This window comes from Varanus komodoensis, unplaced genomic scaffold (genome assembly GCF_004798865.1).
Source record: "Varanus komodoensis strain SLA01 unplaced genomic scaffold, ASM479886v1 scaffold42, whole genome shotgun sequence".
Classification (NCBI taxonomy): Eukaryota; Metazoa; Chordata; class Lepidosauria; order Squamata; family Varanidae; genus Varanus; species Varanus komodoensis.
In genome coordinates, this window is record NW_025335972.1 from 1,214,103 (window position 1) to 1,239,364 (window position 25,262).

General features: G+C 44.8%; 2 protein-coding genes across 3 annotated transcripts in view; both read left to right on the forward strand.

The window, feature by feature from the left end:
• Window positions 1–1,282: 1,282 nt before the first annotated feature.
• LOC123029954 lies at window positions 1,283–16,442 on the forward strand. Its single transcript, XM_044443420.1, has 14 exons — window positions 1,283–1,352; window positions 3,048–3,194; window positions 3,550–3,727; window positions 4,214–4,458; window positions 4,941–5,077; window positions 5,812–7,006; window positions 7,302–7,470; window positions 10,343–10,599; window positions 11,491–11,621; window positions 12,018–12,255; window positions 12,466–12,601; window positions 13,538–13,785; window positions 15,466–15,602; window positions 15,701–16,442. The coding sequence occupies exons 2-14, from the start codon at window positions 3,134–3,136 to the stop codon at window positions 15,962–15,964; spliced, it is 3,396 nt and encodes a 1,131-aa protein (XP_044299355.1). The 5' UTR covers window positions 1,283–1,352; window positions 3,048–3,133; the 3' UTR covers window positions 15,965–16,442.
• Window positions 16,443–22,808: 6,366 nt separating this feature from the next.
• The window catches only part of LOC123029941 (semaphorin-3F-like), a 29,668-nt gene continuing 27,214 nt past the window's right edge, over window positions 22,809–25,262 (forward strand). For both annotated transcript variants that reach the window (XM_044443395.1, XM_044443396.1), the window contains exons 1-2: window positions 22,809–23,096; window positions 25,034–25,165. In XM_044443395.1, the coding sequence (XP_044299330.1) occupies window positions 25,060–25,165 (106 nt within the window). In that variant the 5' untranslated portion in view covers window positions 22,809–23,096; window positions 25,034–25,059. The remainder of the gene's footprint in view (window positions 23,097–25,033; window positions 25,166–25,262) is intronic.

A 25,262-nucleotide genomic window follows, 5' to 3' on the forward strand; every position in this document is an offset into this window, starting at 1 on the left:
TCTAGTAAATAATAAATAAAAATCTTAACTGTGTCTGCTGGAGAACCTGAAAGCTTGCACATTTTGGGTGGTACTGCCCACCTTCGGATTTTGCATTCTAGTCCAACAAAGTAAACAAAGTGGATTTGGGAGGGGGCATGGTACTGAGGGAGGCATACTAGTATTAACTTCTCTGCGCGCTCCTTTTGGGCTCTTTTGGAAATCCCTGAATAATTGTGACACAGAAGTAATCTCTTCACAGTCCTCGCTCCCATGCTCTGCTTCCCCTGCCCCACCAAAACGTAACAACGTCTGGAGAGTCGCAGGGTAAACTCGTGAGACTTAAGCAGCGGAGGAATGCAACCCTTTAGTTGAAATCCCAATGTGAATGACATCGCTTCTCCACGTCTACTCTCGCTTCGTTCTACACACCCCTTCCGTACCACTTAAATCTCTAGCTGCTGTTCGGGGATTAAAACAAAAAAACAAAACACAACCACACTCGGATATGCGTTTTCTAAAGTACCATGTCAGAAACTTCTGGTTCCTGTTTCTCGCAGCGTAACTTTTTGGAAAATATTCCCTATGGGCACAGCTTGCTTGGCTTCTTTTCTCACGCTTACTTTTTCTCTAGGCTTGCATTAAGGAAATAGACACTGTGTAACTAGATTAGACCAAAGTCCATACATCATTCTGTCCACGCTGAAAGCACCATTGCTCGAGTTTAAGCGACCTTAAGGAGACTAAAAGTGCGATCCTGTGCAAGTTAAAAAGGGGGGAAAGGGGGCTACAATTCCCGGCATGCCCCAGCAAAGTGGGTGTAGTAGGTCCTTTTTTACCTGTTTAAACTTGCACATGATTTCGCCCTGAGGGCTTAGATGCGGAGGGGATCTTACAATTCCTAACATTCCCCCAGCCCCAGCCGAGGATGCTAGGAATGGTAGAATTTATTTTTCTGTCGAAGCATGCACAGAATGGCGCCTTCGGGCGGTACTTCTTAATCTGCATGGGAAGAAAGAAAGGCTACAAACTACCCTGTTAAGCCGTTTCGCCGCCATCTAGAGTGTGGCACGGAGGCGCCGTGACCAGAAGAGCCGTTCCGACAAGTTGATGCCATTTTTAAAAGGAGTTTTAGCAAACGATCCAATAGCTGCATCTTAGAGGAGGGTTCTCGTCCAGGGCTTTGCCATTTTGGGAAGGGCAGGTCGTGATACCTCGCCGGGGAAGCCCTTTTGTGGCGTCGACTCCATGTTGAGAGTGACGCTAAGCCCTCCCATGTCGGTGCCATTTTGAGTAGGGGAGGGCCGTAGCCTCAAGTTAGGGTGAGCGGAAGCCTGACTTCCTCCCGCTTGCCCAGCTCGTACGTACCAGAAGTATGGACAAACAATGCCGGTGCTTTCCTCAGAGTGGGTGGAAAAAAATATTTTTAAAGGTGTCAGGATGCATCTCCGCAATTGTTGGATGTAAGAGCGGGAATTTGCAATTTTGGGTAGCTTCTAGATTTAGTAAACTGAAACCATTCTTTACAAACTATTTTGAGTGGCCGTTTCTCTGTGGACCCACTTTCCCAGGGCTTTTTTAAAAATTGGGCTCAAGGCAGCTTACAGCATTAAGAACTTACACAGTTAAAACGTTAATAGAAATGTACAAAAGTTATAAATATATAGCATACAAATTAAGACAAGAAAAAAACAGTATAGATGACTGAATGATTCCAATACACTCTCACAGGTCCAGGCTATTCCTAAAGGCCTTCTGGAATACAAAAGTGATTTGTCTGCCTCCAAAACCTTGACGAAGAGCACAAACCTGGCCTTCTAGGGCAGAGTTTCAGAGCAGCTTCAGGGCAAGGCTCCTGGGTTCTCCCAAGTGCATCTTGTGAAGGAAGTTGGACCAAGAGAAGGGCACCGCTTGAGCTATGGCAGGCTCAAAGGGAGAATATGTTCTTCCAGATAGTCTGGAGGCAAGCCATATAGTGCTTGTTAGGTCATAACCTACACTTTGAATTATGCCTGGAAACAGACTGGGAGCCAGTGAAGTGGTTTTGGCAAAGTAGTTCTGTGCACCGTATAACCAGTCCCAGTCCCAGTCAGCAGTCTGGCAATAGTTTTCTGAACCAGCTGGAGTTTCCAAACACTCTTCAGAGGCATCCCCATGTAGAGTGTGTTGAAATAATCCAAACCAGATGTGACTACAGCATGAGTTGCAGTGGCAAAATCAGATATTTATAATTACAATAAATATCAACACCTTAAAACTGGATAACTTCAACTTGAGACTGTGTTCACATATATTTTTATGGCTATGTGTATGTTTAACCATACAGAAAGACTCAAGTTGAATTTTTAATGTGCCAAATTCCTCAACTTTTTAAATGTTGGAGTCCAGAAAATCTTTTGGAATTCTTACTAGCTCCTTAAGGAACTCATAACTCTTGTTATATCATAACAATTAAGTTTTGACCCTTTGGCACAAATATCAGGGATTTTTTGTGGAATATCTTAGAAAAAAAGTAAAATTCTACTGAGAAGAACAGTATGTCACACTTCTGCTGTCACAATAAAGAATGTGTATACCCTGAATAAATACACCTACATAGACTCTGGGGTAGGAAGTGCCATCAGTGAACATAAGCAGGTGCAGATATGCTAATTTGATAATACTGTATTCATACATTAATAAGTTGCCAGACAATCCATAGCTTATATTTGAAAATGCCCCTTAAGTATAGCAACACCTTAAAACACAATTAGCCTCCCTGCTTTTAAAATACTGCAACATCCATTATTGCACTAGTTTTACATACATACATACATACATACATACATAGTGGAGAGGGGAGTGGAGAGGCTGAGGATAATGTGCTGGGATTAGGTGTATTTTGGAACAAAAGTGCATGAAGAAGCGGAACCAAAGGACCATAAATCGCCAAAAGAGATGACCGAAGCAAACTAAGGGATTCCATGTTAAGCAACTAGAGCTCTATGAAGCTGAGGTCACAGATGAGTCTTTTGTGTGCTTCAAGGTTCCATTCCAGATTTCTCAAGTGCTGACTTGACTCCCAGCAGGATCTGTGGATTGCCCTGTTTCATCTCAGCCTTCCTATGATGCTCATTTATGGCTCACTGACCTCCCTCTGCCACAGAGAAGAAGGATGGATCTTCTCTTCCAGCTTTGCACTGTCTTCCAGCTGCTGTTGTCTACCTCCTCCAGCTGTAAGCAAAAATGTCCATAGCCAGGACACTTATGAACTCCGGTTCTGGAAAGAAGGAAGGGCTGGAGAAGAGTTTCTATACAATTCAGATACTCTTTGGGGTGAGGTTATATATTTGGGTTATATAGTACATGACACAAGTGCATGAGATTAGCCCATAACAATTAACTATTGTTTGGAACTCAGTGCTGCATCTGAACCTTCCTGGAATACTGGTGAGCCCCTGAACAGCCTTTTATCAATTTGGTTCTTCCCAGCTTTATATCTAATACTCAATTTCTTATTGGAGTCTGTATTTACCACAAATAGGATGCTTGGGTGGATGGATCCTACAGTGTTCTACTATTTCCCTACAGTCTGTGGCCTTCATTATGTGCAGCCCAAGTGGGAGAAAGCCCACAATGTGTCTCCACAACAGAATTACACCTTGGAAGCACCATGGTTAGTGAATGTGTTTGGCAATGGCAAGAGGTGCCTAGGTGTTGTGCTAAGCAGCTGGTGGATCCTGACAGCAGCCAACTGCTTCCTGCTGATGTGAGTAATGTGCAAGACTGGAACTGTTTTTCTCCTGATAGGGTTGTTAACTCTGGCCCTGGAATTGTTGGTTCTACAATGGAATCTCTTATAGCAGATGTAGGTAATCCTTCTGGGTCTGTGGGCAGATTTGAACATCTGAGAAAGTGTCCTTGGTACAAACATAAAATGGTTACTATGCACCAGAACAGCTACTCACAAACAGGCAACCTGTCCAGAGGTATTCATGGGGAATAAGGATGGTAGCAGCTAGAGGCTCCCACCTTTCTTTGAAGTAATCCCAGTAACTGAAAAATATTATGTAATGCAAAATAGGGAGAAGCAGCATGTCTTAGTGGGCACCAAACAAAGTGTCTAGAGGCACACTGATGCCCACAGACATGACATTGCATACCACTACTTTGCAAGCTGTAGTAAGGACCACATTTCAGGAAAACAGTGGATTCCCTTAGTTGAGTTTAAAAAGCTACCATGTTTGTCTTGCAGGAAGCCAAGCCATATAGAATTGACCGGGTTGCATGGGCATGTCTCCACCAAGACAGTGAGCCAGTTCCTGTCACACCGGGGTTTCAGTTCCTGGGACACAATGCCTAATAATGACCTGGGACTCATTATGCTTGGTGAACCACTTGATCTAAGAAAGAAAGACATATGGCCAGTTTGCGTCCCCCGGGAATCCAAACCCTATGACACACAGGAAGAATGTAGGATTTACGAACGAGGCCATCGTGGTGAGTTCATAGATGTTCCATCAAAATTTAAGGGATCACTTTTATGGGGAAAGTGGTTATTAAGCCAGGGGTTGAAGCCAGTGTATGGATAAGTTTGTAAGTGACAGAACAATAGCAAGCTATAGATAGGTTTGGGTGTCTCCAGCACATCTGTGTGAACTGTTCTACATGCATCGCAAGTAGTTTGACACACAGTTTAGAATCCCAAGAGCATCAGGATTAATTTGTCAGTTGATCGTTTATAATTCTTTCAGATACAGAAATGTTTTTGAATATTGGGTTTTTCTTAGATGAAAGCTCAAAATCTTGAAGGAGGTTCAGTAGGCTTTCAGAATCTGTTTAAGAATTCAGATTTATTAAAAATGTTGTTTACACATAGCATGCACAGTGTCCTGGTTATAGACCGAGAGCAGAGATTATTGTTAAGGATCTCCTGGGCTATGCTAACAGGCTTTGTAGCCGAAGGTCTTCTGTCTCCACAGGACCCAAGAGATGGTTGTTGAAGGAGATTGTTGTGAATGCTTTGAGGACATCAGAATGTGCTACACATTGGTCTGGCACAACAGAAGAACAGACCTTGTGTGTTGGAAAAGAGACATCTGACGACAAAGATTGCAGGGTAATCCATATGAATGAATTCATGGTCAGGATTGAGGCTGGAAACGTACTCTTCTGCTTTCCAATATGATGAAGTCCCGTGCAGTATCTTCACTGTTACATTTCCTCTAGTGTTCAGAGCCAAGAACTCCCTGAAATTTTCATGAGAAAACCCCACTTATGGCACCAAGAACATGACAATTATTGTTTCAAGTGGCAAATGTCCTCTTGGTCTATTTCCAGCATTGTTTTTATTTTCCCAGCCATGGGGGTACTCTGGAGAAGCCATAGCTCAGTGACAGAGCACATGTTCTGCATGCAGAAGTTTCAGGCTTGAACTCCAGCTTTCCCAGAGTAGGAAAACTTCCTGCTTGGAGAGTGGCTGCCAGTCAGTGTTGACAAAACTGGGGTGGCTGAATGAAGGGTCTGACTCATTGTAAGGTAGCTTCCTGAGTTCCTATGTTCTGAATTATTACTTTTCTCTTTTGAAACTGGTTCAGAAATACTTTGAATTGGCTAACAGAGCAATCCTGTACTCAAGATCCACTGGCTGAGGGGGCAATGGTAGAAGGCTTGTTACACTGACAGAATACAAGAGACACCACCAGCACCATCAACAGAGATACATCAGTGAAACACCTCAGAGAAGCAGCTGACCCATCAGCAAAAGATACATAACATGACACCTTTTAGGATCTGCATATGCTGTTTCATGTCGTATCTGATGCTCATGCCCTCTTCCCTCTTCTGTTGCAGGTGCCTGTAGGCAGTCCTGTGATCTGCCATGATCCAGCCAGTGGGCTCTGGGAGGCAGTGGGCATTGTGAGCCAGAGCTTGCATGATTGTGCAGCTCCTGTTCTGGCTGCCCAGCTTCTACCCCATCTGACCTGGCTGTGGCGAGAAGGAGCAGTCAGTAATGACTCTAATAAAGGAGAACCATCTGTCATATCACCATTGCCTGTCACGTCTGAAACAGTGAAAGAATTGCCTTCAACACCTCAACAGCCTGTAACATTTCCAGCAGGACAGTTCATCACATCAACCGTCCAGCCTTCCTCAGCAACCCTAAAAGTGCCTGTAATGCTACCTTTTGTAGAACAAATAGTTGAAGTACCTCAAACAATGAGTGCAGCACCATTAGAAGAAACCATGACAACCAAAACATTGGAAACAGCCATGGCAATCAAATTGCCACCATTTGAAACAACCATGATGACCATCCCCTCATCACCCACATCTACAGAATCACTGCATGTAGTATCTATAATTGCAGATCACTCTACACTTGCATCAAAAGTAGTAGAGCCTTCCCCACCAACTAATCACGTAATTATTCTAGTACCTTCATCAAATTCTCAATTCACACCTGTAGTACCCTCAACCAGCCACTCCTTTTCACAACCCTCACTGCATGTGACACCTGTAAATACTGGAGACTCAACAACCAGAAAAACATCTACTGTAATCTCTTCTACACTTAAACTGCAATCTTCTGTAATGCCCACAAAAATTGTAATATCTGCAACAACACAGTACCCATCATCTGTAGTCTCTTCCACAACAGGTCGCTCACCCCAAACTGTACCAGCAGACACACAACCACATGTGATAATATTACCTGCTACTCCAAGGCCCTTGCCATCTCCAGACTCCATAATAGTGCCTCCTACAGAGCTCCCATCACCCACAGCTAAAACTGATGTCAATCAAGGTACACCTGTTCATTTAATTGTAGCTGGGAAACAGTTGTCCAGACACAAACGTGAAGAAAGCCTATTTCTTGGCCCTTCTCTAGCATTGGTTCCCCCACCCAGTGTAACCACTTCCATGATTCCCAGCTTGCAACATGCTGTACGAGTGACACTGAAACAGTGTGAGATTGGACTGGCATGGAATAGTAGCACTCATACCTATCAACTTAAGATGGCAGTTCTGATGGATCACAGAATTGGTGAGTAATGTGACTGAAACCTATTTACCTGTTCCCACCAAAATCTGTGCACTCACATATCACCAATTTTATTTGTTATATTTATTTTCTACCTTATTTGCTGCAAGGAATACAAGGTGGATTAGATGATTCTGCTTTCCATTTTATTCTCAACAACCCTCACCAATTCCTCCCTGCTCTTTGCTGCCATCAGTCTGGGATGAAATGGACAGTACTGTATAATCCCACTTCAGACTTCTGAGCAAAACTGAGGTCTGAAGGCAATAAATCAATTTCTAATGCTTTGGTTTTTCAGGATGTGGCCTGAGGCCTGATTTTTTGCCCAAATGCCCAAGCTGTTCTGAAGCGGAAATGGGTGAATTTCCCTGGATTGTATCTCTCAAACTGTCCATCCAACATTTCTGTGCGGGCTCCATTCTCAACCCCTGGTGGATTTTAACCACAGCCAACTGTGCCAACCTTATGTGAGTGCCCCATTCCTCAGTTCTCACCCAGTTTGTGACGGTTTGTATTGTCTTAATGCCTTGAAATAACACTTGGTCCTTTGATGATGATGTCTGGAATCTGCTTTCTTGCTTCAAAGTACGATGCTTTCAGAGCCCTACTTGGCTTGTTTGCTGTGTCTTACTTTCTTGCTTCCTGTCTTTGTTTCTCAATATGCAAAGAATTCAAAGGATTATGCAGAAAAAACTGCAGGCACACCAGGGCTTTTGAGGACCTGGAATAATACAAAATGGGCCTAGTCAGTGTACAGAACCAATTAGTCTAGAATCACAACACATCTATGAATATGTTCAACTGTGTTTCTAGCCCTCATAATTGTGGGGCAAAGTCTCATAAGCCTTAAACCATATTTCAGACCTTAGGAGAAATGGTAGCATACTTGCCTTGTTGCTGCATCATCCAGTTTTTCACTTTACACATTTATTGGCTTTTTTTTCTAGTTCTCACTTGGCCACAAAGTCGACTGGATGACTTTAGAGCATTCAAATGTTATGCTAACCTACCCTGTCAATAAGCCATGGTGGGTTGGTTGTTAGCCAAGTAACCCATTATGCCCTTGACATAGGCTTACTGTGCATTTTTTTGCTATCTCCCCTTCCCTTTGGTCATCCTAAGGAACAAAAGCCCATGGCAAGCCAAAAATGGTTTATGATGGTGTGGAGAATGCCAGCTACCCTTCAAGAGGTGCATTGCTATTTGTGGACTGGCTGGCACTGGCAGGTGCCCAGGCAAACTTAACAAGATTAGGATGTGTTTTTAGCTGCTCCTCCCAACTGGCTCAGTAACAAGTTTCCAGTATTCATAAAGGGGATGATTGCACACATTCAAATGGCACAACGATGCATTGCAGGTACAACAACTCATGAGTTGTTAGGGTGCTTGTTGCCCTCAAGCCACTGTGTAGATAATAGTCCATGTGTGCACCACACAACAACCCATCATGGCTAACAATACACAATGGGTTGTGGTGTGATTTAAATTCAATTTTTGTCTGTCTGCACTACTCAGATGTAATGCTGGGGCATACTATTGTGTTTACATGCTCCTTAAGAAATACAGTCTCCTTTATTTTGGAAGTCTTCATCACTCTCTGCCAAATGGAGTGAGAAGGCCCTGCAGCCCTTGCAGCCAATATGTGAGCAATAATATATTACTATAACCTCAGACTGGGCTTGACTTTAAGCATATGTTTTCTGGCTCTGTTTCTTGCCTTTATTTAAACTCAAAAGCAATGGTCATTGTACTGCCGCTAGCCCAATAATTATTGTGCCCCCTATAACTACTGTATCATAGTAATCATCATCATTAAATGAAGCTGCAAGCAATGCATTTAGCATCATACTTCGTTTGGCCCTGGCTGAGCAAAGGGATGCTAGAAGGCAGTATCAAGTGTTTTCCAGTAGCCAAAAGAATGCATCCTGCTGTTTTGGAGGTGATAGATTTTATATATGCATATGTGTGTATGTACAGGGACTTCCAATTTTAATCTAGGCTTTGTGTGTGTGTGTTTCAGCTATCGAGGTTTTAAGGAAGCAGCCTCATAGATGCTTTGTGTTTCAGCACTAGGAAGGGGGTTCTGTGTAATTTGTGTTTCATGCTCCCTCAGGTAGTGAGAACTTAAAGGAATTTTGCATTTCCAGAAGGAAGGGGCACTAAATATTTAAGGAATCTGTGCAATAATATTTTTGATGACAGGTATTATGGTGGTGAAAAATCACATATTATTTGATTGCACTTGATGTAAGCTGCTTTTAGGGACCTTTTTGGACACAGAGGGCCAGACAAAAGTGTCTTGAATAGTGTGCTGAAGCCAGTTTCTACAATATTTGGTGTGATTGCTGCAGCAATGCAACACGTTATTATCCTGCTTACCTACTTTTTAAATTAAATCTTGATTGTGATTTGTAAAAATCAAAACAAAAATAAAAAACAAATAAAAATAGAATGTTACCATTTTCTTACATTAAATTTAAGTGAATTTATTACAATGTATACATATATACTATATGTTGTATAAGTCATCAAGTCATCTCCAACTAATGGTGACCCTATGAATGAAAGCCCTTCAAAATGTCATATCCATGACATCCCTGCTTAGCTGTTCTAAAGTCAAGGCTGTGGCTTTCTTTATTGAGTCAGTCCATCTCCTATTTGGTCTTCCTTTTCTTCTTCTGCCTTTTATTTTCCCTACTATGTACATGTAAATATTTTATTTATAGCAAAATGCACTACAGCTCTTAAGTATAGTTATATAAAGACTTTGACAAAAGAGGCTCAGCTAACTGTATATTTATCCATTCATAGATTAAGCCTAAAATTAAGCCTTGATGTTCAAAAATCAAAAGCGTCATCAAGTCTTCAGAGTCTTTGATATCTAAAGAATCAAGTTTTTGATAACCATTGTGTTATTAAAGGGGGCTGTTCATCCCTCCAATATTGTAATAGTAGTTTTTGAACTGTCAAAAGGGCAGGAACTTAATGTAAGATTATGTTAACCTTACATTAAGTTCCAAGAGACAGATATATAGCTAAGTGTGTATTCCTAAATATTAAAGGTCTTTCCATCACAAAGTTTATCCAAATTATTACCTCCTCCCAAAAAGAAGTAGCTTTTGGGCATTGCCAAAATGTGAGTAGAGAAACCTTAGCTTTATTACATGTCCAGCAGTTGGCCAATTTAGATAAAACCCTATTGAAGAAATGTTGTGGTATCCAATATATTTGAAACATTAGTTTATGCTGATTTAAATGTAATGTGAGATCCATTACTCCTTCTAAGAAAGGTGCTAACATCCTGCTAACTTACTTAATCTTAATGTCTTCCAACTTCAGAAAAAATTCAAAGGCTTTGGCACTTGTGCAGGCTGGGCTGGTAGATGTTTCCAAGGCAATGTACTCTATGAAGATCCGCCAAGCTCTGACACACCCAAATTCACTTGAGCACCAGGACCTTCACAACCTGGGGCTTTTGCAGCTTGAGAAACCACTGGAATTTGGCCCCCATGTTGCACCGGTTTGTCTTTCTGACAAGGCAGATATGATCAATGATTTCAGAAATTGTTGGCTACCAAGCTGGACTGCGCAGAAGGGTGAGTAGTACCAGATACCTGCTTGCATTCACTTCCTCTTCAAGATGTGTACTTGCTTTCGCCTTTTGGCACACTGAACTGGACTGCACAAGTTAAGTGCAGAGAGAGGTTGTCTTTAGAGCAGGGGATGAATTAAAATGACTTTGTTGGTTCTTCTAGTACCTTTAGTTCTGTGGAACAATGTAGCATGAGACAGTGATTAGGATTCCTGAATGGAGACTTTGAGAATAAAAGTTTTCAGCCCATCTCTGGCGGGGCCTTAGTTTTCCTTCTGTGCTTTACTCAATTGAGAGGGAGCTACTTAACTTTTTTGGATCGTCAGCAATACTCAGCTCTGAAGAGATATATGATGCAATATCATAGATAGATGGAATCATAGAATAGTAGTCGGAAGGGGCCATGAAGGCCATTGGGTCCAACCCCCTTCTGTTGCAGAACACCAATTTACACCATCCTGTCATGATACATCTTACCCGCAGCCCAATATTCATCTTATTGCAAATTAAATTCAGATTATTTGGTTCTGCAGAGTCCTTCTCATGGATACTATCCTGGTATTCCTTCTCTTCTTCTTGGTCACCTCTTTCCTTTTGATCACTTCCTCTTTGACCCTCATGCCTTCACCTGCCTATTTACTTATTTTTAGTGCTTTGTCAGGCTCTTGACACCACCTCTTGTGCCCCTGCAGCACACCCCCTGATGACAGCAGTGAGCAGTGCTCCTACAACAGAATTTCTCCTCATTGGAAGTACTGGCTAGGGCTACTGTGAGTTCTAGGTCAGAACATCTGGAGAGCCACAAGTTGCCCATCTCAGTCATAAGGAGTGGATTTGTGCCCCTTTGTGTGAGGGCCAGTATGTGTGAATTTTTGATGTTCACTTGCTGCTCCAGGAGGCTCTTCTGTTCTACTGAGACATCCCTTAGGCAGCATAAGTATCAGCAGCTGCAACCAGTTTGGAGGATATCCATCTGATGGCATCTTCTGCATCAAGGATCAGATGGGCCAGGAAGGAGTCTTCAAGGTGAGAAGGGGTTTTAGAGTGGGACATAATTTTGACTCATGTTTATCTCTGCTTGACTCACTGCTGATATCAGCTGGATACAGATTTAAAAAGTAAATTTCCCCTTCATTTCTCCTCTCCCCTTCCTGTGGTGAAGATGGAGGGGTCCAAGTACATAATGTTCTGTCTGATATTCATATTTCAAGCAGTTGTACAACAGCCACAGAATATTATACATGCATGCACACTATGCCACTAGTACACCCTCTAAAAGCCTACCATATTCCATCAGGCACAAGATGAGTCCACAGAAAATAGGCCCAATGGCTGCTGTTGAAAGAGTTGGTTTCCGCCATACCTACTTTTCTTTCTCTCCCCTCTCCCCATCTTTCTGTCTTTCTTCTTATTCCTATCCAGGGTGATGTGGGCTCTCCATTGATCTGCCCTGACCCCCAGAGTGGGGCTTGGCTACAGGTGGGGGTGTTAAGCAGTTTTGATGAAGCCTGCTCCCATCCCTATGTCTTCAGCAGCCTGTCCCACTACTTGCCTTGGCTGGAGAGAAGCACAAAGGGTACAGGGCATCGTTACAACCTCACAGTCCCTTGGGAATGGCCAGGCCCTGCAAAGAACCTTACACTGCTGCAGGAACCAAAGAGTGAGTGACAGCTTAGTAGTTCTCCCATTGAGAAGCAGAACCATGATCCCCTTCTTCCAGATCACTGCATTCTGTCTGGCATTCTCTCTTCCAGACCATTCTTACATGTGTGAGATTGTACATCTGTCTTTGTACAAATAGACAAATGGGGCTCCCTCTTGGTTCACACCTTTCCCACTATGCACTGACTGACCTCTTTCCCCTCCCCAGCCCTACTTGCATGGATCTCAGCACAATTGTCCTTGCCCTGGCAAGTGCTCATTACCACATGTGAGAATCAGAACTGCGAGGGCTCAATCCTGAACCAGTATTGGGTGTTGACTACAGCGCAGTGTGTTAGAGAGGCGTAAGTCCTGGCCAGTTCAGTCAGTGCCATGGGGGCTGGTGGGGGGGGGGATGTCTGGGGGACTCAGTATCTCTTAATCACTGTAACTGCTAAGTTAGATGATTTAACCCAGGATGGCAACAGTAGCATTTGTATTTTCTTATCTAGGGCCTTTTGTTCTGGTAGGAAATCAGAGCTAGTGCCCTTAAGAATTCCAGTTTATTAAACAATACATTCTTTCCCTTCTGCCAAATGGCCAGCAATGAGAACAAATCTCTTTATAGAAGACTTGGGGAACCTCCAGGGCGCCCACATGGCCACACCACTTTCTCCTGGCCACTGATAATTTGGTGGCTTCCTGGCTTCTGTGCAGCTTTTTGCCCTTTCTGAAGGATTGAACTGCCTTTCCCAAGGTTTAGTTACTGACATCAAGTAACTTTAGTTACTAACCTAGAGCAGACTGGTATTTTGGTCCTGCCTATTTTGCCTTTAGCCTTGCCCACTGTTTGAATTTTGTCCCTGAGAACTTCTCCAGATGTAATTTGGCCATCAAGCTGAAAGTAGTTCCTCATTCCTGCATTACTAAATACATGTTGAAGGATACATTCCAAATTCACAGACAGGAATTTAGGGATAATGACAAGTTGTCTGGGCCAGTCCATGCTCAGGAACACTGATGAAAGATCTATACGGCTCAAAACAAGCAAGAAAAAGGCCCAGATTAAGAGGAGTCCTTCCCCCTGTACAATTTTAACACTGTCCAGCCACAGGTTTGCCATAGAACAAATAATTAGAGAAACTGAAGGAGTTGTCCCCTTGGATAACAATTATGACATTCTCTGAGTCTTTTGCTCATCCTCCCCGCCACCCGCAAAGCTGGGGCCTATTTGGATCTGTTTTGCTTTTCTTCTAACTCGGAACAAAATCATCCCAGCTCCCCACAATTCATATTTGCAGGGATCCAGAAAGCACAACTGTCTTTGTGGGACTGAAGCATCCCAAGGGCCATGTTCAGACTGTCCGTGTGGCTCGGATTTTCCCTTACAAGAAAATCTCACAGTACACTCTCTCCAGAGGCTACAACATGGCTTTGCTGCTCCTCCAGAAACCCATCACCTTTGACCAACATGTGACTGCTATGACCTTCTCCCCAAAGGAGTCCTGGGATAGCTGCAGAGTGATGGGTCTACAAATGCTGCAATCTGGTATGCTGCGGAACTGTGTCTTTGTGTGGCAGTGGCATGACAAGGAATACCCTTAACCAAGATACCCTGAGTGTGTCTCTCTTTCCCAGAGAGTCTGTCTTCTTATCTCCATTGACTTGAACTACTATTGTTCCTGTCCATCACTCTCTCATCATTGCTACTACTCTATTTCCCCAAAAATAAGAAAATAAGCCCTAGCATGATTTTTCAGGTTGCTCGAAATGTAAGCCCTACCCCAAAAATAAGCTCCAGTTAAGACTGTCAGCCAGACAGATGCATTTAGTACGTCCGTTGCAACACACAATGGATGTATTGAATTATAAAATAATACTAATATATAATTAAATATAAATAATATTATTGACATGAATACTTAAAATAAATGATAATATAAATTATAATTAAGTATTTGTAAATACCCAAGCGGGTGCCTTTGGACGAGAGGTAAATGCCTAGGTAAACAGATGAACTTGAGACTTATTGCTGAATGACCAATTGGAGTACAGACACAATGCACGAATAATGTGTGCACTGGATAACCAACAGACGTATTTCATAATTCAATATGTCATGAGTTGTAACGGATGTACTTAATGCACTCATGTGTTGCCACTCCTGTCTCGTAAGTCTTCAATTAACACTTGATTTAATGGTAGATTTAATGGGAATAATATTTTGACCCCCAGACATGATAAGTGCAAAAAGAAAGTGCTATTTTGTCAAGTACGGAAAAGGAATTGTGGAGGACTCTCAGGGCAAGAATCTTATGGCTTTCATAAGAATTAATAAGACATCACCTGAAAATAAGCCTTACAGAACTACAACTCCCAAGGTTCTCTGGATATGGGCCACTCCATCTAAGAACATAAGAAGAACCATGTTGAATCAGTCTAATCCAGTCCAGTATTCCATTACACAATAGCCAACCAGCTGTCTGTGGGAAACCCACAAGTAGAATATGGGTTGCTATACCTGTTCTTGCTCTCCAGTATTAGCATATAGAGACATCCCTCTTCTGATGTAAGAAGCAATATATAGTCATAATTACTAGTAGCCTTTGATAGCCTTAATTTCCATAAATCTGTCACAGCAGACACACCACTCCCATCAACACACCTCTCCTTTGGGTCTCCCTGGCAATGTTTAGTTAAATGACATGTGGCATTCCATTGTCACACACATTTCACCAGCCCTCCATGCAAACACTAACCGATAAAGCAGGTCATGAAAATGCTGAAATCAATAATGTCACCTCCCATGGCTTTCTACACTAAATGTTACCTGGATGAATTGTGGATTGGCAGCAATACTGTCTATTTAACATGTAGTTTTGCCTTATGTCAGTGCAAATATGCTGAAATGGAGGCTAGGCAGGGGAAAGAGTGGATTTTAGAAACACATGAAATGCTCTTCTAGGTTAGTCATTGCGATGATGGAAGCAAGGAATTGGCATGATTCCTCATTCAAATCATTCTAGGATAAAATAGTGTAGTGTGATGGGTACAGGCACCAAATTAAAGCATACATGAACGGGAGGCAGGATTCTGGCAGATGGGATTTGTCCAGGGTGATGTAGCAATATTTAGTTGGTAGCGGTTGTTCCCCAGAAGTGGGAAGTGAGGGGGGCTTCCAGTTCAAGTTTGACAGGAACAGTTTGCTGGCTTACCCATCTTTTAACAGGTGACGTTCAGGCCAACCTCAGTGCATATGAAGTCAAGGTGCTAGTACCCTCAGACTGTATCAAAGAGCATCCTGGCATCAGTTCAACCATGTACTGCATCATAAGGAATAGCTCTAGCTACCTACCTGCTGCAGCTGTGAGTACCTCTCTAAATCACCTCCCATTAATCACCCTATGCAATGTTGCAGTAGGCCAAAGCTGTAGCATTACTTAAATATTTTCTTCCTCTCCCAGGTAGGAGAGGGTGCAGCCTTGCTCTGCCATTTGGAAGCCAAAAACACAACTTGGAGCCAGGTCGGCTTGATGAGTGAGCCCTTTCCGGGATCCCAGACAGTTGTTCTGTCCTCCAGCATTGTTTCCTATGTGGACTGGATGGAAGAAACATCCAAACAAACTAAGCACTTACTATCCCTGGTCCATGGAAGAGCTGCCTGTGGACCAAGTAACTGGGCACTTCTCCTGATTATGTCATTGTTAGTGGGAGCAGAGTTGAGTTGAATGAAGCAGGGAGTAAGATGGCAACTCCATGTGGGGAGCCTCACTATATATAAAGCTATCCCAGATTCTTCTTCTTATTTTTGTGCGCTCATGGCTATTGAGGATGTGGTTTCAGCTTCAGCTGTGGGATCCTGTATCACTTTCCATGCTGCAAGTGGCCCTCCTCTCACCTCTGCAGGCACCATGGACCTCCACATGTAAGTGCTAGAGGAAGGGCAGTCACCCCTGCCTCCAACAGTAGTCATCCAAGGTTCAGCCTGGATGGACTACCTGAGCAGAATAGAGTGTCTTCCTGGATGATGCCACCAGCCTGAGGACTGTCCTGGGAGCAGGAGTCCATCACCCAGTTGAGAACTACTATGGATGTCTTGACTGGTGATTCTTTTAATAAATGAGCCCATTAAAATTATGCTACACAAGAGACAGAGGCAGTTCAGAGTATATAAGGGATCATACCAAGGAAGGGACAAATTATAAGAAAACCATGGCAGAAAGTCTGGAAAGTGTTGTCCATCCAGTTTGCTGAAGATTTTGCAAACAGTGCCTCAGTCATTCTCTGGCATGGGTCTCTTGTTCCTCCTCTCAAGCCCAGGATTTGCTTAGCATGCATGTCGGCAACTGAGAAGTATATATGATTTAAACATGTGGACTATAATCCTATAATTAAAGTTATGAATAAGTACACAAAGAATCCTCTTGAAGATGTAGTGGAGTTTCAGTCTGTACCCAGCCAATTTACGGCCTAGCACAGGAATATCAGCCCTGCTTTTTCTTATTCAGAGAATCCTATCCCAGAAGGCATCCCCTTTTATATCGCCTTCCTGGAAAAAGCCTCACAGAGGTTCAGAATCAGCTATAACTGGTTGGAAGAAAAAAAACTGGGGGAAAGGAAGGCTTATTTCCTTGGTCACAAAATCAGTTGGGAACCATTTGCAAGTCAGATTCAACATCCTTCTAGACATGCTGCTCCACCACCCCTGCTTAGTATCGTTGGATGAAGGAAGCCAGAGAAGAGGAGAGTTTCCAACCTCCTCTATGTAAGTTTAGAGCAGAGAAGATGAAAAAGCAGACAAATCCCACAGACATGGAGGAGAGAGGGAAGGAATACCTGGCATTCCACAGTTAGAACCCCCAGGGCTAGAATCCTACCCTCTGAGATTTACTTTCTCTCCCTTGTGAATTGCCATGTAATTTTAAGTTCCCTCCTCCACCTCATATCTACTTCCAGCATCTCTCCCTGTTCTTTCAAGAATGCTCACAGACACTTTCTAGTGTCACGAACACAATCTTTTGCTCTCTACTTTATTCAGGAAGCCCAAACATACCAAGCTGGTATAGGAAGAGGGGATAATCATGACTCCATGCATCAGGCTTGCTTAGCCACCTTTTTGAAATGGGAAGCTGTGGCACCCAAGACTGCTCGACTAGGACTCAAGAAATTCAGGTTCTAATCCCCACTTGACCATGAAGGTCACTGGGTGGCTTTGAGCCAGTCACTGCTTCTTAGCCTAACCTACCTCACAGGATTGTTGTTGTGAGGACAAAATGGAGAGGAAGAGAACCTAAAAGAACCATGTAAGCCACCATGGGTTCTCTGCAAGGGGAAAAAGTTGGAATATCACTGTGATGTAATAAGAATTGAACCTGGCCCCAGCTCTAGCCCTGCCAGATGCACAGAACAGTAGATGTCTTGAGGTGATTCAGAGAGACTTTACAGACAAAAGAGTGTGGGGGGGGGGGGGGGGGGGAGGCAGTCTCTAGAAAATCTTACCAGGGACTTTTTGGTCTGGAGATACTGAGAAAACATAAAGTATAGATATGGGTTAGCCTCAGTGGAGACAAAGTTTGGAAGTCTTCTAACTTTGCCAGTGACAATTTTGATCATCCTTCAAAGCCATCTTTACTAGTATACCAAAGCTAATATGAAGGTAAGGAATGAAAACTGCTAATATTTTCTTTCTGGTATTTGATTCAGCTGGTATTTGAAAACTGCTAATATTTTCTTTCTGGTATTTGAGTAGGAGAGATTTCCTGGTCCAAAGAATGTGACCAGGGACCTATTCCTCTAGAGAATGTGGGTTCCCCCAGACCTTGGCTGGCTTTTCAGGACCCATCTCCTTCTACCCTCTTTGCGCTCCAGAGAGTGTTGCTAGGCGCCTTGATCCCCATGGAACGCCTTCCACCAGCACCTGCTGGCAGTGGGAATAATCACAGCCCCCTCCCTTAATCAGTCTCAGGGCTCTCTCATCTCTATCAGCACATCCTCCCCCCTGCCCTTTGGGTAATGCCCCTCCAGTCCCCTTCCTTGATGTTGCAGGGACCTGGAGCCGTGGGAACCATTCCTGCTGTGTTTGGCATGTTCACAGGATGCGGAGGAGAGAGAGGCAGAAATCGCTCATGCTTGGGCAACAGTTCCTAACAATAAGACTGTAGGATGAAAAGAGGCATTTGCACAAGTCTGGGAAATTTGGGCATGAAGTGGGGGAGGGGAACCCACTGGCATGTGGAGGAGACAGAACTTTTCCCACTGTGTATGGCTGGTGTGTGTTGGGGAGTGGGGGTTAACCAAAACATTAGACATGAAAGTTCCCCGTCATTCTGTGCTTTCCCCAAACTTCCTAATTTCTCCAAGCATGGTAGGATATGTGCTAATACAAGCTTGCTCACACAGAAAAATCAAACAGAGGGGAGAGGAGAATAAGAACAAGAAATCACCCCAAATCTAAAATGTATAAATATATTCAGTCATGGATGGTATTTTCATGTGTGCTGCTGCTGTTGTTTTGTTAAAGTTAATCCAAAAAGGGAGTTGGTTTCCTGTGCCTATGAACAAAGGTTTTCTAGAGGTCAGCTTGTACTGAGTTTTCCTGGGGAGATGATCCTATGAAGAACATAGGAAGTGGCATTATACTGATTGCTCTCTCTGGCTCCATTGCTCTCTCTAGCTCAGTACTATCCACCCTACTGGACAGCATGGCAATGGATCTTCTGGGTGGCAGCTGAAGGGCCTTTCTGAGCCCTGCATGGAAATGCCAGTGACTGAAACCAGGACCTTCTGTGTCTGCTCAATTTCTGAGCGACAATCCCTCCTCAACAAATTAAGCTGCCTCATAGCATGTCACTGATTCATACTGGTCCATCAGAGCATTCTGGAAGATTCCTGTTTGCAGGCATTGACCTTTTATGTTAGTAAGAAGTATTATTGTACAGGAATGTGATACGGTAAGTCTGAACATGCATACACATACATAGGTTTGCATATGAGATCAGTGAACTACTCAGCCTCTTTTTGAATTTCCATGGCTCAGACTTCATGATCACACATGCACGGATGCTGTGAGTATAGCATACATATGTTTTTTGTACACTTTATTTTCACATTATTACTATAAATATAATATAATGCAATATATATATAAAGATAATCAAAATTGGCTGTTGGGTAGTATCGGAATGGAATGAAACTGAAGCTCAATCCAGATAAGACGGAGGTCCTGTTGATAGGCGGTTTGGGCTTTGGGGTGGGGGACATTGACCTTGTCCTGAACATGGTAGCACTCCCTCTTAAGGACAGGGTCCACAGCTTGGGAGTGCTCCTCAACCCAGAGCTATCGTTGGAAGCTCAAGTAACAGCGGTGGCGAGGAGCGCTTTCTTCCAGTTTCGGCTTATCCATCAGCTGCGTCCCTACCTGGAGAACAATTGCCTGACGACAGTGACACACGCATTGGTTACTTCCCGATTAGACTTCTGTAATGCGCTCTACATGGGGCTGCCCTTGAAGACGGTCCGGATACTTCAGATGGTGCAAAATAGAGCTGCCAGGTTGTTGACAGGGACTGGGCGTTGTGCTCACATGACTCCAGTCCTCCGTCAGCTTCACTGGCTCCCCATTGAAGTCTGGGCCCAATTCAAGGTGCTGGTTATCACCTACAAAGCCCTTAACGGCTTGGGACCTGGTTACCTAAAGGAGCACCTGCGTCCATATGTGCCCTCCCGCCCCTTGAGATCGGCGGCAGATGCCCTTCTCTAGGAGCCCTTCATGAAAGATATTAGGAGGGTGAGTACTCGGAGGAGGGCTTTCTCTGCAGTGGCGCCCAACTTATGGAACGCACTCCCCAGAGAGGTCCACCTGGCACCGTGGTTATTTGGTTTTTGGCACCAGGCCAAAACCTTTTTATTTAAACGCTATTTTAATTGCTGATTTTATTTATTGATTTTAGATTTGTGGCCAGGATGTCTCCAGTATTTTATGTATTCTGTATGAAATATATTTATTTATGGATGGGAAGCCGCCCCGAGGCTTATGCAAATGGGGCGGCATACAAGTTGTCCAAATAAAATAAAATAAATGAATGGATTATGTTTGACATTGTATATTGCTGCAACATATGTGCCTTCATGGTTGGGGTGCTTTTTTAAAAGGATAGTTGTTCCCTCAGCCTGTAGCACTCCCAGGGGAAATAGTAAAATACTGTTCCCTAGAGGAAGTGCTGGAGGCAACAGCACTGGTTGGCATAAGATTACAGACCACAATGTTTGGGCTCTTGGGCTAACTGTGATATGCATGAAGTGTGGCCCACAAGTCAGAAAAGCAGTATGAAAGCCAATGGACCTTAAAGAAAAGGGATATTTCATATTCATGAAGATTAGAGGTTTTTTAAAATTCTGCAGCCTTTGAAGCAGGCTGCAGAGGTACCTTGAGGCTCCTGAGCAGTGGTGCAGCACAGTCATCTCAGCGTTTGGGCTGTATGGTCTTACAAGGGGACTTCTTTTTAAATGGCAATGTGCTCTACCTCAGTTCAAATGGTCTTCTGAGAGGATGCTGACTTTAGATTAGGGCATTAGACCTCTTTGAGCTCAAGGGCCAATTTCAATTTCAAACAAGATTTTTTGTGGAATGTTCCTTTAGTGGCCAGGTTCAAGGAAAGGGAGGTGCCAAAATACAGTGGTACCTCAGCTCACGTACACCTTGGTTCACGACCAAATCGGGTCGTGAACAAAAATTTCATTAAAATTTTGACATGGGTTGCGAACTCTGCATTGGGTGGTGACCAAGATCACAGCCATCTCCCCATCCCCCTGAGTGAGGAGATGGCCAAGATCGCAGTTGCGTTTGTGCAGGGACGACATGCATGATCACGGGTGCATTCCTGCAGGAAAGTTAGGTGCAATCTCGGCCATTCCCCCCACCCACCAAACCAGCATGATCATGGCCATCTCCCCACCCCCCCAAATGGGGAGATGGCCGCAATCGAGCTGGGGGTGGGTGGGGAGATGGCCGAGATCGCGCCCATCTCTCCCTCCCCCAGTGTGCCCACGTTCGCTCCCGTCTGTTCCCCAACCCCCCAGTGTGCCAGGATGACAGGTGCGTGCAGGGATGATGGACACGTGCAGGGATGACAGGCGTGATCTCCATCATGCAGGGATGACAGGCACGATCTCGGTTGTGCTGGGGGGGGTGGGGAGATGACCATGCTTGTGCTTGGGGTGAGGGGGAGATGGCCATGACCTTTTTTCTATGTCACTTTGCTTCACATTTTTCTGATTTAAAAAAATGGTTCCAGAATGAATTAACCTTATTTACATTGAACCTTTTGGGGAAATTTAACTTGGCGCACGACCAATTTAGGTCACGACCAGAGTCCGGAATGGATTAAATTCGTGAGCCAAGGTACCACAGTACCAGTATATTCTAACTTAAAGCTCTTACTGTCAGGAAGAAAACCTTCAGAGAGGTATTTTGACCTTTTAGAAAGGGGGAGAGCTGCACAAATGACAGAAAACAATCAAATTGGTGGTGGTCAGGGAATGGGTCAGAGGAAGGAGACATCAGGCCATCAGGACAGCCAATTACAACCCCAGGTGGACCTCTGATTTAACTGGCCATGATTATTACTTGATATACTTCAAAATGTGTTAAGTTAGCTCTGCTGTGTTTGGGGCCCCTCCTGCTCATTGTGCTGAGTGGGGCCCTGGATGTCTGCACCTAAATCTTGGCCTGATGGCATCAGTGAGTTCAAACCTTGAAGGCAGGGCAGGACTTGATTTCATTCTGAAGGAGCTGACTCCGCTTCTGACAGATGCCCAAGTGAGAAGCTGGCTGCACCCTACTCTTTCAAAACAACTTGCCTGAGTAGAAAGTTCAGAGTGAGCATTGATGGAAAGCACCGGATTTGAAAGGGAGCCAAATTAAGTCAAACCCCCTATCCATCTGTCAAGGTGTCTTTCTTAGCTCTCCTCCTCCAGCAGCCGGATCTGCTCCAGGCTCCACCAGCACCTGATATCCCGCCTTCTCAGGCTCTGTTGCCAGGCGCTCCCCCTTTGCTGGCCCCCTGCAGGTGCTGCCCTCCTCCTGGCTGGGGAGGGTCCAAAGGTGCAGCCAGCAAGATGCAAACTGCTCCAAAGGAATGGGTCCTGTTGCCTTCTACGTCTTCCTGGATCAGAAAGCAACACTGAACCCTTCCCCATTCTCCTTCTTCGAGCTCAGGTAAAAGATCCCCTTTCTCCTGGATCTGTAAATTGACTGAAGGCAGAAAGGAAGGTACCTGGGGCTAGGGCAGATGCATATGAACACACCATGAAAGCAATAGGGACTCACCCCATCATGATCCAGCTGATCCATCCCCACCACCAACACAGAAAGTGGTGGGTCACTTTTCTCCATCACTACTATCTCGCAGTCTGCTCCCCTCTCCTGCATAATCCACTGGATCCCCCTTGTTAGGGGAGTGGGGGTGCCATCACTGGCAGCCAAGCTTTGAAGAGGCTTCCTCATTCTGGGAGGAGCAACGGGAGTGGCGAAGGGGTTAAGCCGTCCCAGCACGTCTCCCGGGAGGCAGGCTCTGGTTATCTGCTCCAGGAGCCAGAGGAACTTGTAAGCCTTCCTGTGGGAAACATTCAACGGAGTTCCCTGTTGTGCTTTTCCCACTTCCTAGAGTTATTAAAATCCAGGATCCCAGGAGTTGAGAGGTGCGGGGGGAGCACAGAAATGCTCCTCCTTCCTCACAGCCGCCTCTTGTCCTTCTGGAGGAACATCACTGAGAATTTTTTCCTGGGCACAGCCAAGTGGAAGAAGAACACGCTGGCTCTAACTCACCAGGACTGAACTGGAGACTGGGACCTATCGTGTGGGTAAGTCACTTCTATCCCTGCCTGTTATGACTGTAATAGCTCCACTCCAAACCATAGTACCCACCTCTTTGCCTGCTTGATCCTAGCCCCATGATTCACAGCCCCACTGCCCTATTATTCTGGCTCTGTTCCTTACCTCCAGTATCTCCTGCCATTCTTGCCTTGCCAACCCCAGTGCTGCTGATACCCCACTGTCTCTGCAACATTTTTCTCCCTCTCTATTCCTTGTCTCTGCTACCGGCAACGCATGCCCATTCTCACATCTCTCATCTCCTAAAGCTGTAGGTGGTATGCTTTTAAACTACTTCTCCAGCTTCCCTTACGGTCTGATCCTGTTCATGTTTACTTGGGGAGATGACTTGCTAGGACTCTACACTTTAGTAGGACTTTACTCCCAGGCAAAGTGTGTCTAAGTCCACAGCCTTTGTCCCAGATGATGCATGCATCCACTGCTGGGGAGAGGCAGGAAGAGGTGACAATTCCATAAGTAAGAATGGCTGTGGAGCAAGAACTGAAGTGAGGCTCCTGAGTTCTGGCTGTTTTCCGTTCGCTTGCTTTGTTGATTCACTTCTGGGCAGCCACAAAGAGATCGTTTTGGAAAGGTAGAAGAAATCTTAGCTATTTGAATATATACCTTGCGCAACTCTTTATAAACTGTGTAATTTACTTATTGCAATAATGAATGTGGATGATTGCCTAGAAGTATAAGCGCTTGAACTCTTAAAGTCTTGTGTAAAGTTATGTTCAATGGTTTAATATTAAGAATAATACCTAACCACAATTCTGGACAAGGTGAAGAAAAGTGGGGAAGGTGTCAGACTGGCTTCAGCTGTGGAGAACAGAATTCCTGCAGTGATAAGACTCTTGTGATATTTGTCTGCCTACACAGAGTGTGTGCAAGTACAAAGTGGCTGAGCGTGTCAAGGAACAGGTCCAAGATTGGCAGAGAGGGGGGCGGTATGTGTCCAGGTAATCACTCTCTTGGCACCTAGGGCTATTAGGACTTCATGTCCCAGCAAGCACCACTTCCCTAGCTTGCACCTGGTTCAGGTATGGAAGTGGCAGGTTGCAGCATGTCGGCTGTGCTCCGGACAGGGTGCGCAAAGAGACAGTGAAGCGGGCGGGTGGAAGAAATGGGACTGGCAAGCAGATCAAAGCCCAGTCTCTGCTGGCACTGAGTCACGAGCTGTGCTGGTGCTTGTGTTGGGGGGAGTCACTGGTGCTGCTGGCATTGTCCCCTGGCACCTGTTCTGTGGCATGGGGAAGATTATAGCCCTGCTGGAGTGTGAGGAGGGATTTCTGCTGCTCCTGCCCCCTTGTGCTGAGAGTGATGGCGCCAGGAGGCCAGAGCAGAAGCCCAAGCCCGTGTCCAGAATGGCAGTTCCATGCCCTCTTCAGAATGAAGGGGGCTGTCCCAAGAAGAAAGTGGACTCCCTGCTTTGTATGTCTGCATTGGACCCCCAGCAGGGGGTGCTATTTGCAAGGGAGTGTGTGCATGTTGTGGGGTGGCTCACCCAGCAGGCACATTTCTGTATGGTTGCGCTTATAAGGGTGTCTGTGGAAAGGATCACCCATTGTAGGACTCCCATTCTCTGGACCCCAGCTTCAAAGAATCGCTAGCCTGCAGCAAAGGGGGAGGGAGAAAGGGTGTGTGTGTGTGGGGGGGGGAAGCGTAGCAGAAGGTGGCAGAGGGAGACCAAGCCTTTGAAGTGCCCATCAGCCACTGCCGCCACTCGGGTTACAGCTGCTTGGCTGGGTGCCCGGGGAGATGGACAAGCTTTGATCTCCATTACTACTCCAACACAGCGCCCTCTAGGCCTTCTTCCTTCAACAGGTTTCTGCTGCAAAGTACCTACCGAAGAGGGTGTATATACCCTACCCCTCTGCTACAAATCCCTCCAGAAGTGCCCAGCTCCTCATACTTTATCTCTTCACAGGTCCTCTGAGGATTCCCTCCTCTGTCATGGGTCCCTGGGCCACCCTGTTCCTACTGAGGCTGCTCTTCTGTTGCTGCCTGGGCCACAGCAGCAGCCTTGCTAGTGCACCACGTATCTACCTGACTTACAAAGGTAAGAGGGAGACACTCAGGTGAGTCCCAGGGAAAGGGCCAGCGGAGGCTGCATGGTCCTTGACTCTCAAAGGAATATCACGTCTCTCCTTTCTATG